Here is a 14,710-nt window from a genome sequence, read left to right as displayed (position 1 = left end):
GCATCTGATTTCACTCCCCTAGTGACGTTGCAAAGGGATCTCATTATAATATTACCACCCCTTAATCTTTAAGTTTCCACCCACGGCGCCAAAATCATTTTGATTTCGCAAGCGACAACGGTGTACCAGCTCTAATGCCATGGCTCTTTTAAATGTTAAGTTTTGAAATTTTGTTGTATGCATTTGTCATTTTTATTTAATCTCTTTATTTTTAAAATGTGTATAGGTAGTATTTATAAAGTTTTAGCTTTTAGTTTTGGATCTGTTTTTAGTTGTTTTAATACTACAATTGATTGCTTCTGTTGTCCTCATTTGTAAGTCGCTTTGGATAAAAGCCTCTAATAAATGACTAAATAAATAAATAAAATAATCATTAAATCACCACCACAGCGTCTTGTCTCCATTGGCAACACGCACGATTTGTGTCGATTGCAAGTGACGTCGCAGGTATCGGAGAGTGCAAGTGGCGATTGCAAGTGACTTTTTATTTAGTTTCTTTTTTCTTGTCTTCACCACCTGGCTACTGTTGTAAAATGTTGAGAGATTCAAACAAAAAGTAATCAATAAATAGAACAAAATAAAAAATAATAAAGACTGCAAGTGACGTCGCTAGCGGAAGTGCAAGTGTCTGAGAGTGCAAGCCTGAGAGTGCAAGCCTGAGAATGCAGGTCTGAGAGTGCAAGCGTCAGCTGCAGCCAGACCCTTTTGGGAAAAGGGGGCGGGGAGCAACAGCTCATTTGCATTTAAAGAGACCGGCACGACAAACAGCGTGTTTCTGCTTCCACTCAAAATAGGCATTTTCAAAATGATATAATAAATGATCTGTGGGGTATTTTGAGCTGAAACTTCACAGACACATTCTGGGGACACCAGAGACTTATATTACATATTGTAAAAAGGGGCATATGTCTCCTTTAAGGGCAAAAACATTCCTCAAACATTGTGTGTTGACTAGCAGAAAACTGCTTGTTTTAAAAGTGACTTCTGTGTGAGCTGGGCTTCATTCACTATTGACAAAACTTTTTGGCATGACACACTGCAAATAAACAAAACTAACACATACCTTCTATTTATGACTTTCATGATGCTTTGCCAGATAGAATGCTTTTAATTGTTTTGTGAAAATGCATTTTTGGAGTGGGCAGAGCTACCGCATGCCATAATGCATAAATATAAACCAAAAATTAGTGCCATTTGCCATGTTTGGTTAGGAGAAAAATCACAGAAGCGATAGCTTTAGAGATCGATTGTCACTATGTAAAATCTGGTCAAGACAGTGTTCAAAGCAGGACTGCTGTGTTCTCCCGGTGATCTACCTTCCTGCCAAGTTTAGATCCAACTCTAAACAGCATTCTTGAATCAATCAAGGTAGGTAATTAAAAAATAATATTATCACAGGGTTGGAACTAAAGGGCAGTCACGGTTGACTTTTCGCTCCACTGACCAGTCATACACATGCGATTGGGGGAGACTGGAAATGCAAGTTAATGTGTATAGTAGGGCTGGGCGATTTTGCAAAAAATTTAAATCTCGATTTTTCCGATAAATATGCAATATTGGTCAATAACAGATGCCCTATTTCGACCAATAACCAACATAGCTTGACGTGTAAAAAATGGACATTGTCTTCAGGCAACATTCCTTCAAAGTTTTGGGTGGAGTGGAAGACTCTGGAAGTCTTGGAAGGTTCTGGGCATTTCTGCCTGTTTACTTGGGTATGTGGTGGTTAGGGCTGGGCTATTTAGCAAAAAATTTAAATCTCAATTTTTTCCAGAATGTTTGACCGATTCTCGTTTTTTTACGATTTTTAACTAGTCAACTTGAAAATGTGACTACAACATGATTCAAGTTACTTTTTCTTTATTAACCCTCTAGTTAAAGAAAATTCTATTCCAAGTGCAGCACACATGAAGTTGTCAACATGGTGTAAATGTTAAACAAATCACTTGTTAAATATCTTTGCAGAAAAGATGCAAAAACTACAACTACATATTGTACAAACTTGTCTTATACATACTGTGTTCAGAAATAACAGGAGGAACATTCTTTTAGAAAATCTCAAAAGTCAAGGTAATTCAAATTCAAAACGACTGAAGGTATAACAGCAGTAGAGTATTATTAACTATAAATGTTCTGTAAAAACAATGAACAGCAGCTTTCAGTCTGTCACCATGATGGAAACATGAAATATCAGACATACAGAAGTAGTTCTTTACAGGTATTTTATTCGATTGCGCTGCTTTTGCTTTGTTTTTCTATGTAAACATGGACGTGTGAAAAGATGCAAAAACTACAACTACATATTGTACAAACTTGTCTTATACATATTATATGTTCAGAAATAATACAAGGAAAATGCTTTAAAAAAATCTCAAAAGTCAAGGTAATTCATATTCAAAATGACTGCAGGTATAACACCAGTAGACTATTATTAACTATTATTAACTAGGCTATAAATGTTCTGTAAAAACAATGAACAGCAGCTTTCAGCCTGTCACCATGATGCAAACATGAAATATCAGACATACAGTTGTAGTTCTTTACAGGTTTTTTATTCGATTGCGCTGCTTTTCCATTGTTTTTTCTGTGTAAACATGGATGTGTTTGACTGTTGCGCTCGCATCTCTTGCAGTGTCTCTTGCATGAAACGCCATTCTAAAAACACTGCGCTCAAGTTAAAAGAAGTTCACTCCCATTTTCTTGCATGTTTTACCTATTCCACTGCCCGCGTCAAAACAAAAGCACTGTGTGAATGACGCTTAGCACTATATTAATGGTCCTTCACAGAGCGCGTCACACGTGAGCGGTTAATCACGTGCTCGACATGCGGTTGGATCGTTCTTTTCTCTTTACTGTTATCACCGGCATATTGTCAAAGTGTCTAATTCTAACATTTGGTAATATTTCGCGATTCCTCGATTTCTAAAAAATAAATTCGAATTAATCGATAAAATCGGGAAAATCGCCCAGCCCTAGTGTATAGTATTCAGATCCACTGCTTTTAAAAAATTAAATGTTGTGAACTGCCTGTGAATTCACAATGAGAAGACGTGACCAATAGAGAATCTCGGGCTTGTGTGACCACACTCCTAAGGACCAACTAAGGAGTGGGTGAAAAAGAAATGACAAGAGCAGAGAGAGTTTACATACATTTTGCACAGTCTATTATGGTTTCATACAAAAAAGGACAAAACAATGACAAATTTTGTGACAAACTGTACACACAGAAACAAAGTCTGCAACTTTGTCACTCAAAGTAGCCTCGTAAGGTTACAGAAAGATTACATCCATTATTTTACATAAAAATGAACTTAAATAAACAGTGCTGAGACACTGGGGGAATTACACATTCAAGAGTCCACTTTTCTCTAATAATAGACAGTCCACAAGATGATGCCAGTTCAACATCGGCCCTCACCTAGATTGACTTGCATTTGCTGGATGACAGAATCTGACTGAGGAATTCAATGGTACACAAAACATTGTGTTTTATACATCAGAAGCATTAAAGCCAAAAAAAAAGGAAAAAAAAAAAAGAGGGGGCTCAGGTGCTGGTACAAATTCAGCTGCCACTGTCCGAGTGAATCACAAAGCAGATCAGCTGCTCAGTGCAGGGAAGGGATGTCTCTTAAGATTTTACAAAATTGTACCATGCATCACAAATAAAGTTTCCTGGACCACAATCATTAGTCCATTATAAAAGATGTTCCTCACTGCACCATGATGAGCCCCCTCTTACATCAGTTATTATTCTCAGTGCTGATGTAAGGTTAGAACAAACGCCATGTAACGTGTACACCAAGCAGATAGAAAGGGGCATCGTGAGCCAAAACATCTGGCCCTGGATAATTGGTACCACCACCAACCGTCCAATACATCATAGAGAAAAAGCTAAACCTTAATCACCAATCAGGGTTCCATGCTGATTTTAGTGAAGTGCTTCCAGACTTCGGTCCAAGCCTGCATAATTGTTTAGACCCTCAAGGAAGCTGGTATTGTAGCCATGTGTTGTTCTTTGTTTACCCTGTCCTCACTGTAGTCGGTTTTACCCCATTGTGCCCGGAAAGCAGGTGTGACCATTCCTACCGTCCGCGACCTCCCCTCATAACACCACGTGGAGCCCCTCGCCTGGTATTTGGACCCACATTGGGACCAGAACCACCTGGGTTTTGCGGTCCACCTCGGCCCCAACCACCTCTTCCTCCCCGTGATGGAGGTCCAAACACACCTTCGTCTCTTGGTGATGGTCGGCCTATGGTGAGTTAGATAGTATTAGTATACAGAGTGCCTTGTGTGTTTTACATTAAAACAAATCATTGTCACTTATCCATCCCTCACCCGCTCCTCTGTCATCAGGCCCTGCACCAGGGGAGTCCATGTCACCAGTGCCCGGTCCGTCATGCCATGGCCGTTTGCGTGGCGGCAGAGAGGCCATATCCATGCCCTGTAGAGAGGAGGAACGCTCTCTACTGGCTGGAGAAGGACCGTCAAGCATATTGTGGTCTGGCCGCTGACCATCCCGATAACTCTCATGACCTGAACACACATACACACACACCAGCATGAATTTAATCTCATTAAAACATCCAAAAAAAGTGACAATCTTTCCAAGTCGCTGCCACAATGGCAGTCTTAGGCTCTTTGTTTTAAGTTTTAATTTGTGCTGATAAATGAAGCTAAAGTGACAAAGAAATGAAAATGGAGCAAATTAAAATGTTTAAGACAGACATGGGCAACAAGGGCTTTCCGTTCTTCATAAAGAACTCCAAGTTAGGTTAAAGGATGCCCACAAACTATATCCTGTTATCATCTACATTTCATATTACTAGTAATACTTAATGCTATACTAAAATTTAATGTAATACTTAATAGATCCCATGGTTTCCTGTAACCTTCTCATTGGTAATTTCTTGCCACTGCTCTCTCTACATTGCTTTTGTTTCTGAGGCAAGTCATAGAACATGATGGAATGCTCATTCCTAACCAGCCTGTCATCCAATTTGGCTTTGATCTTATTTTTTTGTTGTTGCAGATCTCAAAAATTGTCTGTGACTGGAAAATGTGGGCTAAAATCATGTAGTGTGCACTCAGCTTTATGGCCTCAGTGAAAGAATAGGAATTTGCTCAAGTATGACTAACTGCACTGCAACAAGAACATGTATTGACATCCCCTTCATGCACTTCTACCTGAATCTCGCCCTCCCTCCCAGCCCTCCTGGTTTCTTCCTCCTTCATAGTGACAGGGATAATCATCAGGAGTTGGGAGAAGCCCCTTTCTTCCTACACCACCTAAGAAAGATGTCATGTTCAAACCTGACACCTCAGTTTTAATGGACGCAAGGTGGGCTGATGGACAGGTGAATGGAAAAGGTTTTACCTCCTCTTGGCGGCCCACCACGTGGTCTTCCTCTTCCTCCCCAACCTTGGCCCATGTCTTCTTGAGAATCAAAGCTCTCATCTCCACCATACTCATCTTGGTAGCCACCCATTCCACCACGGCCACTCAGGCCACCCCTCCGGTATCTGCACATTCAGAGCCAGACAATAAAGACCATGTATTTATCAATCAGTTGACAATGCCGGTGAGAGATCAAAAATCCTGCCTATAAAGGTTTGCAAGATTAATCTTGGAATCAAGTAAATTAACTTTTGGTGGAAAATCCCAACTGGTGGTTCAACTAGGTGGCAACACTGAAGTTTGCTTTTAAGAACCAGTTTAAGAAGATGGAATATGCTAATAAAAGCAAGATAAAAGACTCTTCTACTCTCATCTTCTGAAGGGACAGGTAAGGTATCACAAAGCAGTCATAGTGTGACTATCTTGAACATGTCTGTACAGGATCATGATTAAAAGAGTATATTTTAAAACACTCAACTTTGCAAGAGACATAACAGGCAGAAGCATACCCCAGGCTTTAGTTTCCAGTGTTTCAGACTTAAGAATCTTTTTGAATAATAGCTATGTTTTTTCTTTGTCAGTACACAGTAAAGCTAATTGTGGACTACATCTCCGATGGCATGCAACACTTACGAGTCATCTCCATGATGTGGCCGTCTCTGCCTCTGGTCAAACTCCTCACCAGAGTCCTCATACTCATCATACCTGTAAAAATGTGTCACCACGCACAAATTTCACATTCTAATCCCCCGGACTCCGGCAATTTAATAAAATCATCTTTCTAGGTTTACATAGTGCTGAATGAAACACACCTGTCGTGTCCCATGTACTCTCCATCATGCGAGGGAAACCTTTCCTGGCCTTCCCATGGGCCTCCAGAGATTCCTCTGTGACCTAAAGAGTATTCCTGTCCAGGACCTCTTCTCCAGCCCTCTTGATAACCCCCATCATCACCCCAGTACTGGCCTCCATCTGAGCCCTGACCAGGGCCTTGTCGCTCCGTTGGGGGTCCCATGTGGTGGTTAGGTGGTCCTCGAGGACCATCTCCTGACACAAATAGAAAGGGAAACCGCAAACAAGTCGCTATTAACTCTCACATCGTAGTCTTGATTAAATTATCTTGCATATGAATAACTTTTCTTCCCACAAGAGTTGTTCACCGAGTATTACCTTTCCCGTTAGGACCCTGCTGTCCTATTCCATGCATCATTGATTGAGGCCCAGGATTCTGTCCCTGGAAGACATGCATAACATTTCAGCAACAGAATCTACCCTGACTTTTATTCAGTTGCATCTTTTTGTCCTAAACATTCGTGGATGTGTTTACTCCAACTGTTTCTTCACCTGGTTAAACTGTCCACGGTTTCCATCACCCATGTGTGGTTGTTTGCCTTGCATATATGGTGGAGGGCCCTGCATATTGCCTGGAGGTCCTTGCATGTTTCCTGGTGGCCCTTGCATGTTGTTTGGTGGTCCATGCATACCCCCTGGAGGAGGCCCCATTCCATGCATATTTCCCTGCATGTTACCATGAGTCCTCGGTGGAGGCCCCATCATACTCCCTGGCAAGGGTCCCTGAGGGCCCATCATGTTTCCATGAGGCACAGGCCCCCTCATGTCCTGATGCATCATACCTCCCTGTGGTGGTCCCTGTCCTCGTGGTGGTCCCATCATACCGGCTGGAGGTCCACCAGAACCTGGGGGCATTCCTGTTAGGGGAGGTCCTTGCATGCCTCTGGGGACAGGCGGCATGCCAGGAGGTCCCTGGGGTCCCATGTTCCTGTGAGAGCCTGGATGACGTGGAGGTCCGTGCATGTCTGGACCCATCATGCCCTGAGGAGGGGGACCTTGGTTCATGGGAGGTCCTGGTGGACCCATTTGGCCTGGAGGTATGAAAGGACCAGGCATTCCACCTGGTCCCATTGGAGGCATGTTGTGCGGCATTTGTTGTGGAGGCATGGACTGAGGGAAGCCTTGTGTTGGTGGGGGCATCGGACCACCCTGCCCTGGAAAGGGTGGCATTGGCCCTGACTGTCCAGCAGGGGGAGGCATTCCCTGCTCTTGCAACTGTGCCATTCGCTCAATCTTCAGTTGCTATGGACAAAAACATAATTTCTTTATTAATTAATTAAGCAGTGTATATGCATAATACAGTGTTTATTTACATTTTTACAGCACAATGCTAAAGCTGTAAATGTAATCATATTTAAAGACCTCAAGCAACATTGGGTTTGTATACTGCAGGGCAGCCATTTCCTGCTCAATCTCTGCTTGTGTCTTCTTTTTGCCATCTACTGTCTTCTCATCCTTCCTTTCCTTTGGAACCTCTCCAGGAGGCATCGCTGGAACCTTATTCTCTGCCCAGGCCTATTGAGTAAATCAAAAATTGAGGAACACACATCTAGTCTGGCAGTGCTACCAAAACCTATGTATAAAATGATCATACTGACCTGCTGAAACTGAGCTGGAATTGGCTTTGCATAAGGAACCTTTTTAGTCGGGGGCTTTTTTTGGTCCTTCAGCATGACCTCTTCCATTCCCCAGTCCAGCCCTGGAATGCTCATCTCTGGCTCTGCCACCATCTCTTTGCCTGAGCACATAACTACCAATTATAAATAACCAACCAACTGAACTTCAATAAATATTGACTGTGCATGTATTAGTTTCTTAACCAGTTTGTTCTTGTTCCATGGCAGCCTTCAGCTGTTCTGGGATCCCCATGCCAGGAATGGCTGCAACACTATTGGTCTCTATGTCATCTAGAATTACCCAAAATAAAGCATTATGAATTCATATGTACATCCTCTATAGGGCTTTTAAATTGCAAGAGGTCAATACTAACCATACTCCACTCCATCTTCTGACATTCCAGGCAACAAGTTCAGATTGTATCTGTCCCGCATCTTGTCCCCCGGCCGATTTCTTGTCCAAAATTTGCTGAGGAAGTGATCACAGAGCAATGAGCTAAAGTCTATGCAAACTAAAGCATTTTAGGTTTATAGTTATTCATTTTTTGTTTCTGGCCATTTACGTTTATTTAATTTGTCTAGTAAAATTTAACTATAAATAAAGGAGTGTGTTCAATAGCATATTATTTTTTGCTGTGGTAACAAAACTGGCAGAATTGTGAAATTTCACAGGTATTGGTATTAACTACTGAAATTTTGGTAAATGTAACAACCCTAATAGACACATTTGGTCGCTACATGCATGTTTTTTGACGCACACTTACCTGGTATGGTCATTAGACCCAGAACACAAGATGTGGCCCAGGGGATGCCAGGCTAAACTCCAGATCATTCCTTCATGAGCCATCTCCATTCCTCCCACCTCTTTCTCCACACTAGCAAAATATTCCAACAACTTCAGCAGTCAAATAACACAAAATTTGAAGCTACTCCACATATTATTACATTTTGAGTAATGCTACCGTATATGGTTATACGGTACAAAGAGGATCTGAACGGTGCTTACCCTGCATGCCAAAATAGCAGTGATCCATCAGAGCCTCCACTGGCAAACAAGCCTTCATGAACTGGGTGCCAAGCTACAGCTGCAACCAAAAAGAGAAAACATATGTATACAATGTATATCTATACAACACACTGCTTCACCTGCACAAGATTAATACACATTCTCATTAGGATTATACCTGTGGCTTCTTTCTTATGTCCTCTAAAAACCTGCAGCTCCTCTTTGAGGTTGCGAATGTCAAACAGTTTGCATAAATGGTCACGTGACGCCGTCAATAGCCAGTTGCCATTGAGGTTCCACTTCACCTCCATGACTGTGTTTTTATGTGCATGTCTGAGAACAAAACACAACAGTAAAATTAGTAGCCCTTCTTAATCTGTCTTACTTGATTAAGTACTCAAACTCAAAAACCAAGATTTGCAATGCAGCAAATTAACTTACTATGTCTGTTAACACCTGTCAAAACATTTGGGCATGGGCAACAAAGATTACAATATTTTTCTGTCTTACAGGGGTCTGCTTACTTACAGTGTTGCCAAACTTTGTCCAGTCTTCGGGTCCCAAAATTTAATAGGTTGCTGGCTGTCTTTGCTGCCGGACACCACCAAGCCCTTCGTGGGATGCCAATCGACACACTTCACATCTGCTCCGTGACCTGGAAACACATGCAAGTTTGAATGAGTGTGTGACAATAAAAGAGAAACAGTGTATTTGCACACATTTTTCTTTCTTATTTCAGAGCAACATTATGTTAGAGTAACACCTTTTTTAACGTTTGATCATAAATTTTGCATTACATAATATAGATCATACATATGCTATATAATTTGATTACAATTCTATAATGAGCAAAGACAAGGTAAATAACAGCCAGAACAAAAATTATGTTCGATCAAACTTCATTTCTAATGCCACTGAAAAATCATAAATCTCAAAAAAGCATATTGAGAAATGGGACACTTCTACTAACAAATAAAGGTGGCATTATTTTAAAGGGCACATTGTGCAATTGATTGTCACAAAAACAATTACGCGAGCATGAGACTGTTATTCTTAATGTCTAGGTGAAGCTGCATGAATCCTTAAAGGGTTAGTTCACCCAAAAATGAAAATTAGGCTGCGTTTTACTCACCCCTGAGGCATCCTAGGTATATATATGACTTTCTTCTTTCAGACGAATTAAAAATTCTATTAATATATTAAAAATTATTATTGTTATTATTATTTATTTATATTATTGTTATATTATTATTGTTATATTAAAAACTGTCTTTGATCTTTCAAGCTCTATTATTGCAGTCAGCGGGTGTTGCATTGCTTCAGTCCAAAAGAAGTTACTTTGAATATGGATATTTTTCTTACAAAAACGCATCGATTCGCTACAGGAGGCCTTTGTTCACCCCACGGAGCCGTGTGAGACACTTTATGGATGGGCGCTTTTTATTTCACTTCTTTTGGACTGAAGCGATGCAACACCCGCTGACTGCAATGATAGAGCTTGAAAGATCAAAGACAATTTTTAATATAACTCCGACTGGATTCGTCTGAAAGAAGAAAGTCATATACACCTAGGATGCCTCGGGGTTGAGTAAAACGCGGCCTAATTTTCATTTTTGGGTGAACTAACCCTTTAACAGCTGTGTTTTTATTTGACTGAGATAAATGAACACGTGTTTGCACAAACATGAGGAAAAGGAGGAAAGTCTACAGTTAAAGTTAGTTAAAGAGCGAAAATCTGTTTTGAAAGAATGTGTTCTGTTCTGATGCAAATCAGTACAATACATGTTTTTAAAATAACGATAAAAAAAGCATGACTAAAAGTCCTATTTCTATTGTTGATACGAGTCCAGATCACTGCAAATGGGACAGTGTCATAGCTCAAAGACATGTAGCACTTGGAAACTGACGTGTCGAGATATATTTAATTTAATGTGAAAGTTCTTACAATGTGTAAAACCTATGCTTTTCACCTTTTCACATAACATTGTGTATATTTGATTATAGTCCTAAGTCTGAACATTTTTAACTGTCAAAACAATATTGTGCCTTCCTTAATTGAGATTGAAATGTAATATATATATATATTTTTTTACTAAATGTTTGGAATTCAGGGCGTTTTTTCACTGGCTTAACATGTACAGGTATTAAGCACAATATATTTTTTAATCTTTATTTTACCAGAAAGCTTCAATACCCAGTCACTCACATAAATTCTTTGCATTACTCACACTCTATTGCATATAAAAGATACAAACATGAAATGTTTTATTACCATTACCTTTTTATTATTCAGTTTTATTTGAAATAAGTTTATTATCATGTGATGATGTCTGTGCATTTAAGGTTGATTTATTTATTTTTAAATGGTACAGGTCAAGTTATACATGTCTACATGGTTATACATGTTGTTGGTATTGAAAGGGACCAATACCTCATCTTCATAGCATTGTAATAAATGCAGATATTTTAAATTACGCCAAAATGAACAACTGTCTTTTTAAAAGTTTTTTATATATATATTTGAAAATTCAATAGAAAGAACATGCATTCCTTAAAAAAAGGTACAAAATAGTCAACATACAGAGAATTATGCTTTTATCATTATTATATTATAAAAAAGGATTTATCAGGTTCAGTGCTTTATCAGTCAAATATTAGTTACAATCTCAAACACAAGGTCTAATGAATATTATTGCAGACCCATGTAAATGGCCAAAAAAAAGTAAAATAAAGAGAAAAAACAAAGACAAAACAAAAACAAACAAGGAACAAAAAACTGATACTGACAGCCCATGGTAAAGTTGGCAGATGTGTGTGAAAGGTAATGTGAAGACTGTGAACCCAGATGTCAGTGTAATTTTGTTTAAAAGTGTAAAAGTGTTTGTGATTGTGAATATCTCCACATCTTATATAACATACCTCTCAGAATTCTTTCCTCATGACAGCGCAGAAAGTCCCAGATGCGTACAGTTCCATCATCAGAGCAAGTGGCAAATTTATTATCCGTAGGAGAGAAACTGAAGACACAGCAGGGAGAGAATCAACAATGAAGGATAACATAGCAGATCTCTGTGGGGTGGACACCTTACACCCTGCGGGGGCCCTTTGAGTGGATCAGACAAGGAACCATCCATCTCCTTAGCAGACAACTCACTCTACAGAACAGTCCTATCATAACTTACCTAAATGCATATTTAATACAACAAGCTGAATTGAAAGACATTTAACACTGACTGCACATTTCTCTGTATTCTGGGCCTTGCTGTACAACAATCAGAAAATGGAATGAGCATATGAAAGGTAATAACTTTAGTTCAATAAGTAAATGTAATCATGTATGTTTCAAATACAATCATGCCTACACAGACTGCTCTTCCTTCCAGAGGGCACACAAGCTGGTTCAAGCATTTGGCAAAACTGAGCCTGCCTCAGTTCACCAACTCACTCTTTTGACCTTCAAACATACACCATTATTTTACTATGTCTACACAGAAATAAGGCAGAAGTATCACTCCACCTAACAACATAAAGTACAAACATTACCCATAGTGCTCAGATGTTCTTACTATGCACTCTATTTTTTTTTTAGAAGCATAAAAAAACCAACAAAAAAAACACTGAAGTGAACAGAAGCCTCTCTTCAGTCTGTTTTACTTCAACCCATGAGCCATTTGTATGATCTGATAACACTGGCTTTAAATTTGTGGCTTCCTTTTTTGGTTTTTAAAAATATGGTAGAAGAAATGCATTTTATTGCATTAGAAAGGATGTTACATGCTCTTCTATTGTGTCTGAGTTAACAAAATAAAAGGGAGTGTCAATGAATTATAAACCTGGACTTTAATGTGGATGAAAATGTTGCCATGTGCATTTATACCCGTAGAGTTGTATCAAAGTGAGTTATTTATTCCCAGAAATCTTTATTTAGAGGCAGAATTTTTATTAGGGACTGACTGAAAGCGTGACAGACTCTGATGGCCAGTAGGGGCAGCACAGCTCCTGTCTCACTGGTAAACCATTGTGAACCGAAACTTAAAAGTTGTGTACATTTCCTACAAATAGACCAGTGCAAAGACATGTGTCCAACTCCTCCACTATGGAGGCTCTAAAAACCCTTCCAAAAACACTTTAGTCCCTGAGGGTCTTTTTAAGATTTATTTATTTTTTCTAGACTGTATGTAATCACTTTAGAATATAAATAATTGGGAATACTTTATTTAAAAGTGTGAAAATACACCTTTTCTGTACATAGTAGTTATGTATATAAAAGATGAGAATACCACAGGTGACATAAATGCAGTGTTGAAACAACAACACACAAACGTGTCAATAATAAAGGACATGAACATTGAGCAGCACAGGGAAGAGTATATCAGAACTAACAGCACTGAGGAGAACCCCCTAAAGGCAGACCACTGCCCCTGCAGGGGCAGTAACCGGCTTGGGTTAACTACAGAAAATGGTAGATTGTGTATAGACCTGGCCTCTCTAATCGCCTCCTTGTGAGCCTGGAACATCTTGACGTTATTCATGTTGGACTGCCAGTACTTCACGTAACCTCCATGGTCTGCAGTCAACATCCACATGTCATTGTGAGACCAGGTCATTGCCCTGACAGGGCTATCATGAGCCTATGAGAGAAAAAAAAATATGGATAAATAAATAAGGACCTTTTAGCAAGCTTTTGAGGTTGTGAGGAAAAGGTGGTGTGCCACAAATCTAAAATATGGTCTCTGGTTACCTGCAGAATTGTCTCGAAGTTAAATGTGAGCCCATTCCATAAAGTAAACTCCCCACTGGAGGCACCTGTTACAAGTCGCCTGCCTTCAGGAGTCCACTATAAGAAGGGAAGAAAAGGGTAAGGAATGGTTTAGAGTAACCAAAGGAGTAGGCTGTACATGGGTTATATAAATGATGCATTTTAACTAGGGCTGTCAAAGTTAACGTGTTAACGCATGCGATTAATTTTACAATTCTTAACGCGTTAAAATAATTTAATGCAATTAACGCAAAATTACTGAAGCACAATTTCTATTCTAAGCCTTTAACCCAATTTTGCTTCTCTGCTTGCGATCAGTTCATTTTAAGCCGCTGAACTCCGGGAAAGTTTTCAGTCCAATGATCCAGTGAGCGAATGCATTCAAACAATCCGTCCAAAACAGCGCTAATATAAAGGAAACCATGCTGATTACATCAGAGATTGCAGAGAAAACAGAGACTCGGGTTGCGTTTTCAGTGAATTATTCATTCCAGTAGTGTTGTCAAAAGACCCGGTATTTCGGTACCAAGTCGGTACTAAAAAAATGAAAACGTTACGGTACCAGGTTTTTTTAAGTACCGGTGGTACCGAGTACCTGGTCAACCCGGTTCTTGATGCGCTATCCGAAAGCTATCCACTTCCAGTGTTGCCAAGTCCGAGGTTTTCCCGCGGAATTGGGCTGCTTTAACACTGTTGCCGCAGGTTGTTTTTCATGTCCGCGGGTTAAAAAACGACCCCATTAACGTGATATTTAGCCCCTGGAATGCGAATTTTACCAGGGGAACCCCGCCAAAACATGCGTATCCAGTGTGTTTCGCTTTTAAACACGAGCTCTGTCATATTCTGTGATTGTCTCTGAAGAGCACGAGCCCTCACACGTCGCGTGTGAAGTACAGACTGAACGAAATGTCAACACATCCCACCACTGTATGGCCAGATGAGACGCGACTGGATAACCAGTGCCTCGCTAGTAAAGTTTTGATGGATGAAGACTGCAATCAAGGTAAAGACGATTGTGGTGGCATACAGGAGTCCGTTATATTAACGTGTGTATGAGAACTCTTGACGCACTGATCGCA

At 40.0% G+C, this 14,710-nt stretch overlaps 1 protein-coding gene across 5 annotated transcripts in view; it reads right to left on the bottom strand.

Annotated features, from left to right (window-relative positions):
- Window positions 1-3,039: 3,039 nt before the first annotated feature.
- Window positions 3,040-14,710, bottom strand: part of LOC107695163 (pre-mRNA 3' end processing protein WDR33-like) — an 18,303-nt gene continuing 6,632 nt past the window's right edge. For 2 of the 5 annotated variants that reach the window (XM_016494981.1, XM_016494982.1), the window contains exons 5-23: window positions 13,614-13,709; window positions 13,352-13,503; window positions 11,792-11,889; window positions 9,401-9,527; window positions 9,051-9,205; window positions 8,873-8,951; window positions 8,631-8,741; window positions 8,241-8,335; window positions 8,071-8,157; window positions 7,849-7,988; window positions 7,613-7,765; window positions 6,743-7,492; window positions 6,569-6,632; window positions 6,211-6,445; window positions 6,032-6,103; window positions 5,378-5,523; window positions 5,188-5,289; window positions 4,339-4,536; window positions 3,040-4,252 (exon numbers count right to left, since the gene is read on the bottom strand). In XM_016494981.1, the coding sequence (XP_016350467.1) occupies window positions 4,083-4,252; window positions 4,339-4,536; window positions 5,188-5,289; window positions 5,378-5,523; window positions 6,032-6,103; window positions 6,211-6,445; window positions 6,569-6,632; window positions 6,743-7,492; window positions 7,613-7,765; window positions 7,849-7,988; window positions 8,071-8,157; window positions 8,241-8,335; window positions 8,631-8,741; window positions 8,873-8,951; window positions 9,051-9,205; window positions 9,401-9,527; window positions 11,792-11,889; window positions 13,352-13,503; window positions 13,614-13,709 (3,030 nt within the window). In that variant the 3' untranslated portion in view covers window positions 3,040-4,082. The remainder of the gene's footprint in view (window positions 4,253-4,338; window positions 4,537-5,187; window positions 5,290-5,377; window positions 5,524-6,031; window positions 6,104-6,210; window positions 6,446-6,568; window positions 6,633-6,742; window positions 7,493-7,612; window positions 7,766-7,848; window positions 7,989-8,070; window positions 8,158-8,240; window positions 8,336-8,630; window positions 8,742-8,872; window positions 8,952-9,050; window positions 9,206-9,400; window positions 9,528-11,791; window positions 11,890-13,351; window positions 13,504-13,613; window positions 13,710-14,710) is intronic. The other 3 variants (XM_016494983.1, XM_016494984.1, XM_016494985.1) reach the window with 3 other exon arrangements.

Source organism: Sinocyclocheilus anshuiensis, unplaced genomic scaffold (assembly GCF_001515605.1).
Source record: "Sinocyclocheilus anshuiensis isolate Anshui unplaced genomic scaffold, SAMN03320099.WGS_v1.1 scaffold606, whole genome shotgun sequence".
Taxonomy (NCBI): Eukaryota; Metazoa; Chordata; class Actinopteri; order Cypriniformes; family Cyprinidae; genus Sinocyclocheilus; species Sinocyclocheilus anshuiensis.
The sequence above is the reverse complement of the archived record's forward strand: the minus strand, read 5'-3'. Positions and strand labels throughout refer to the sequence as shown.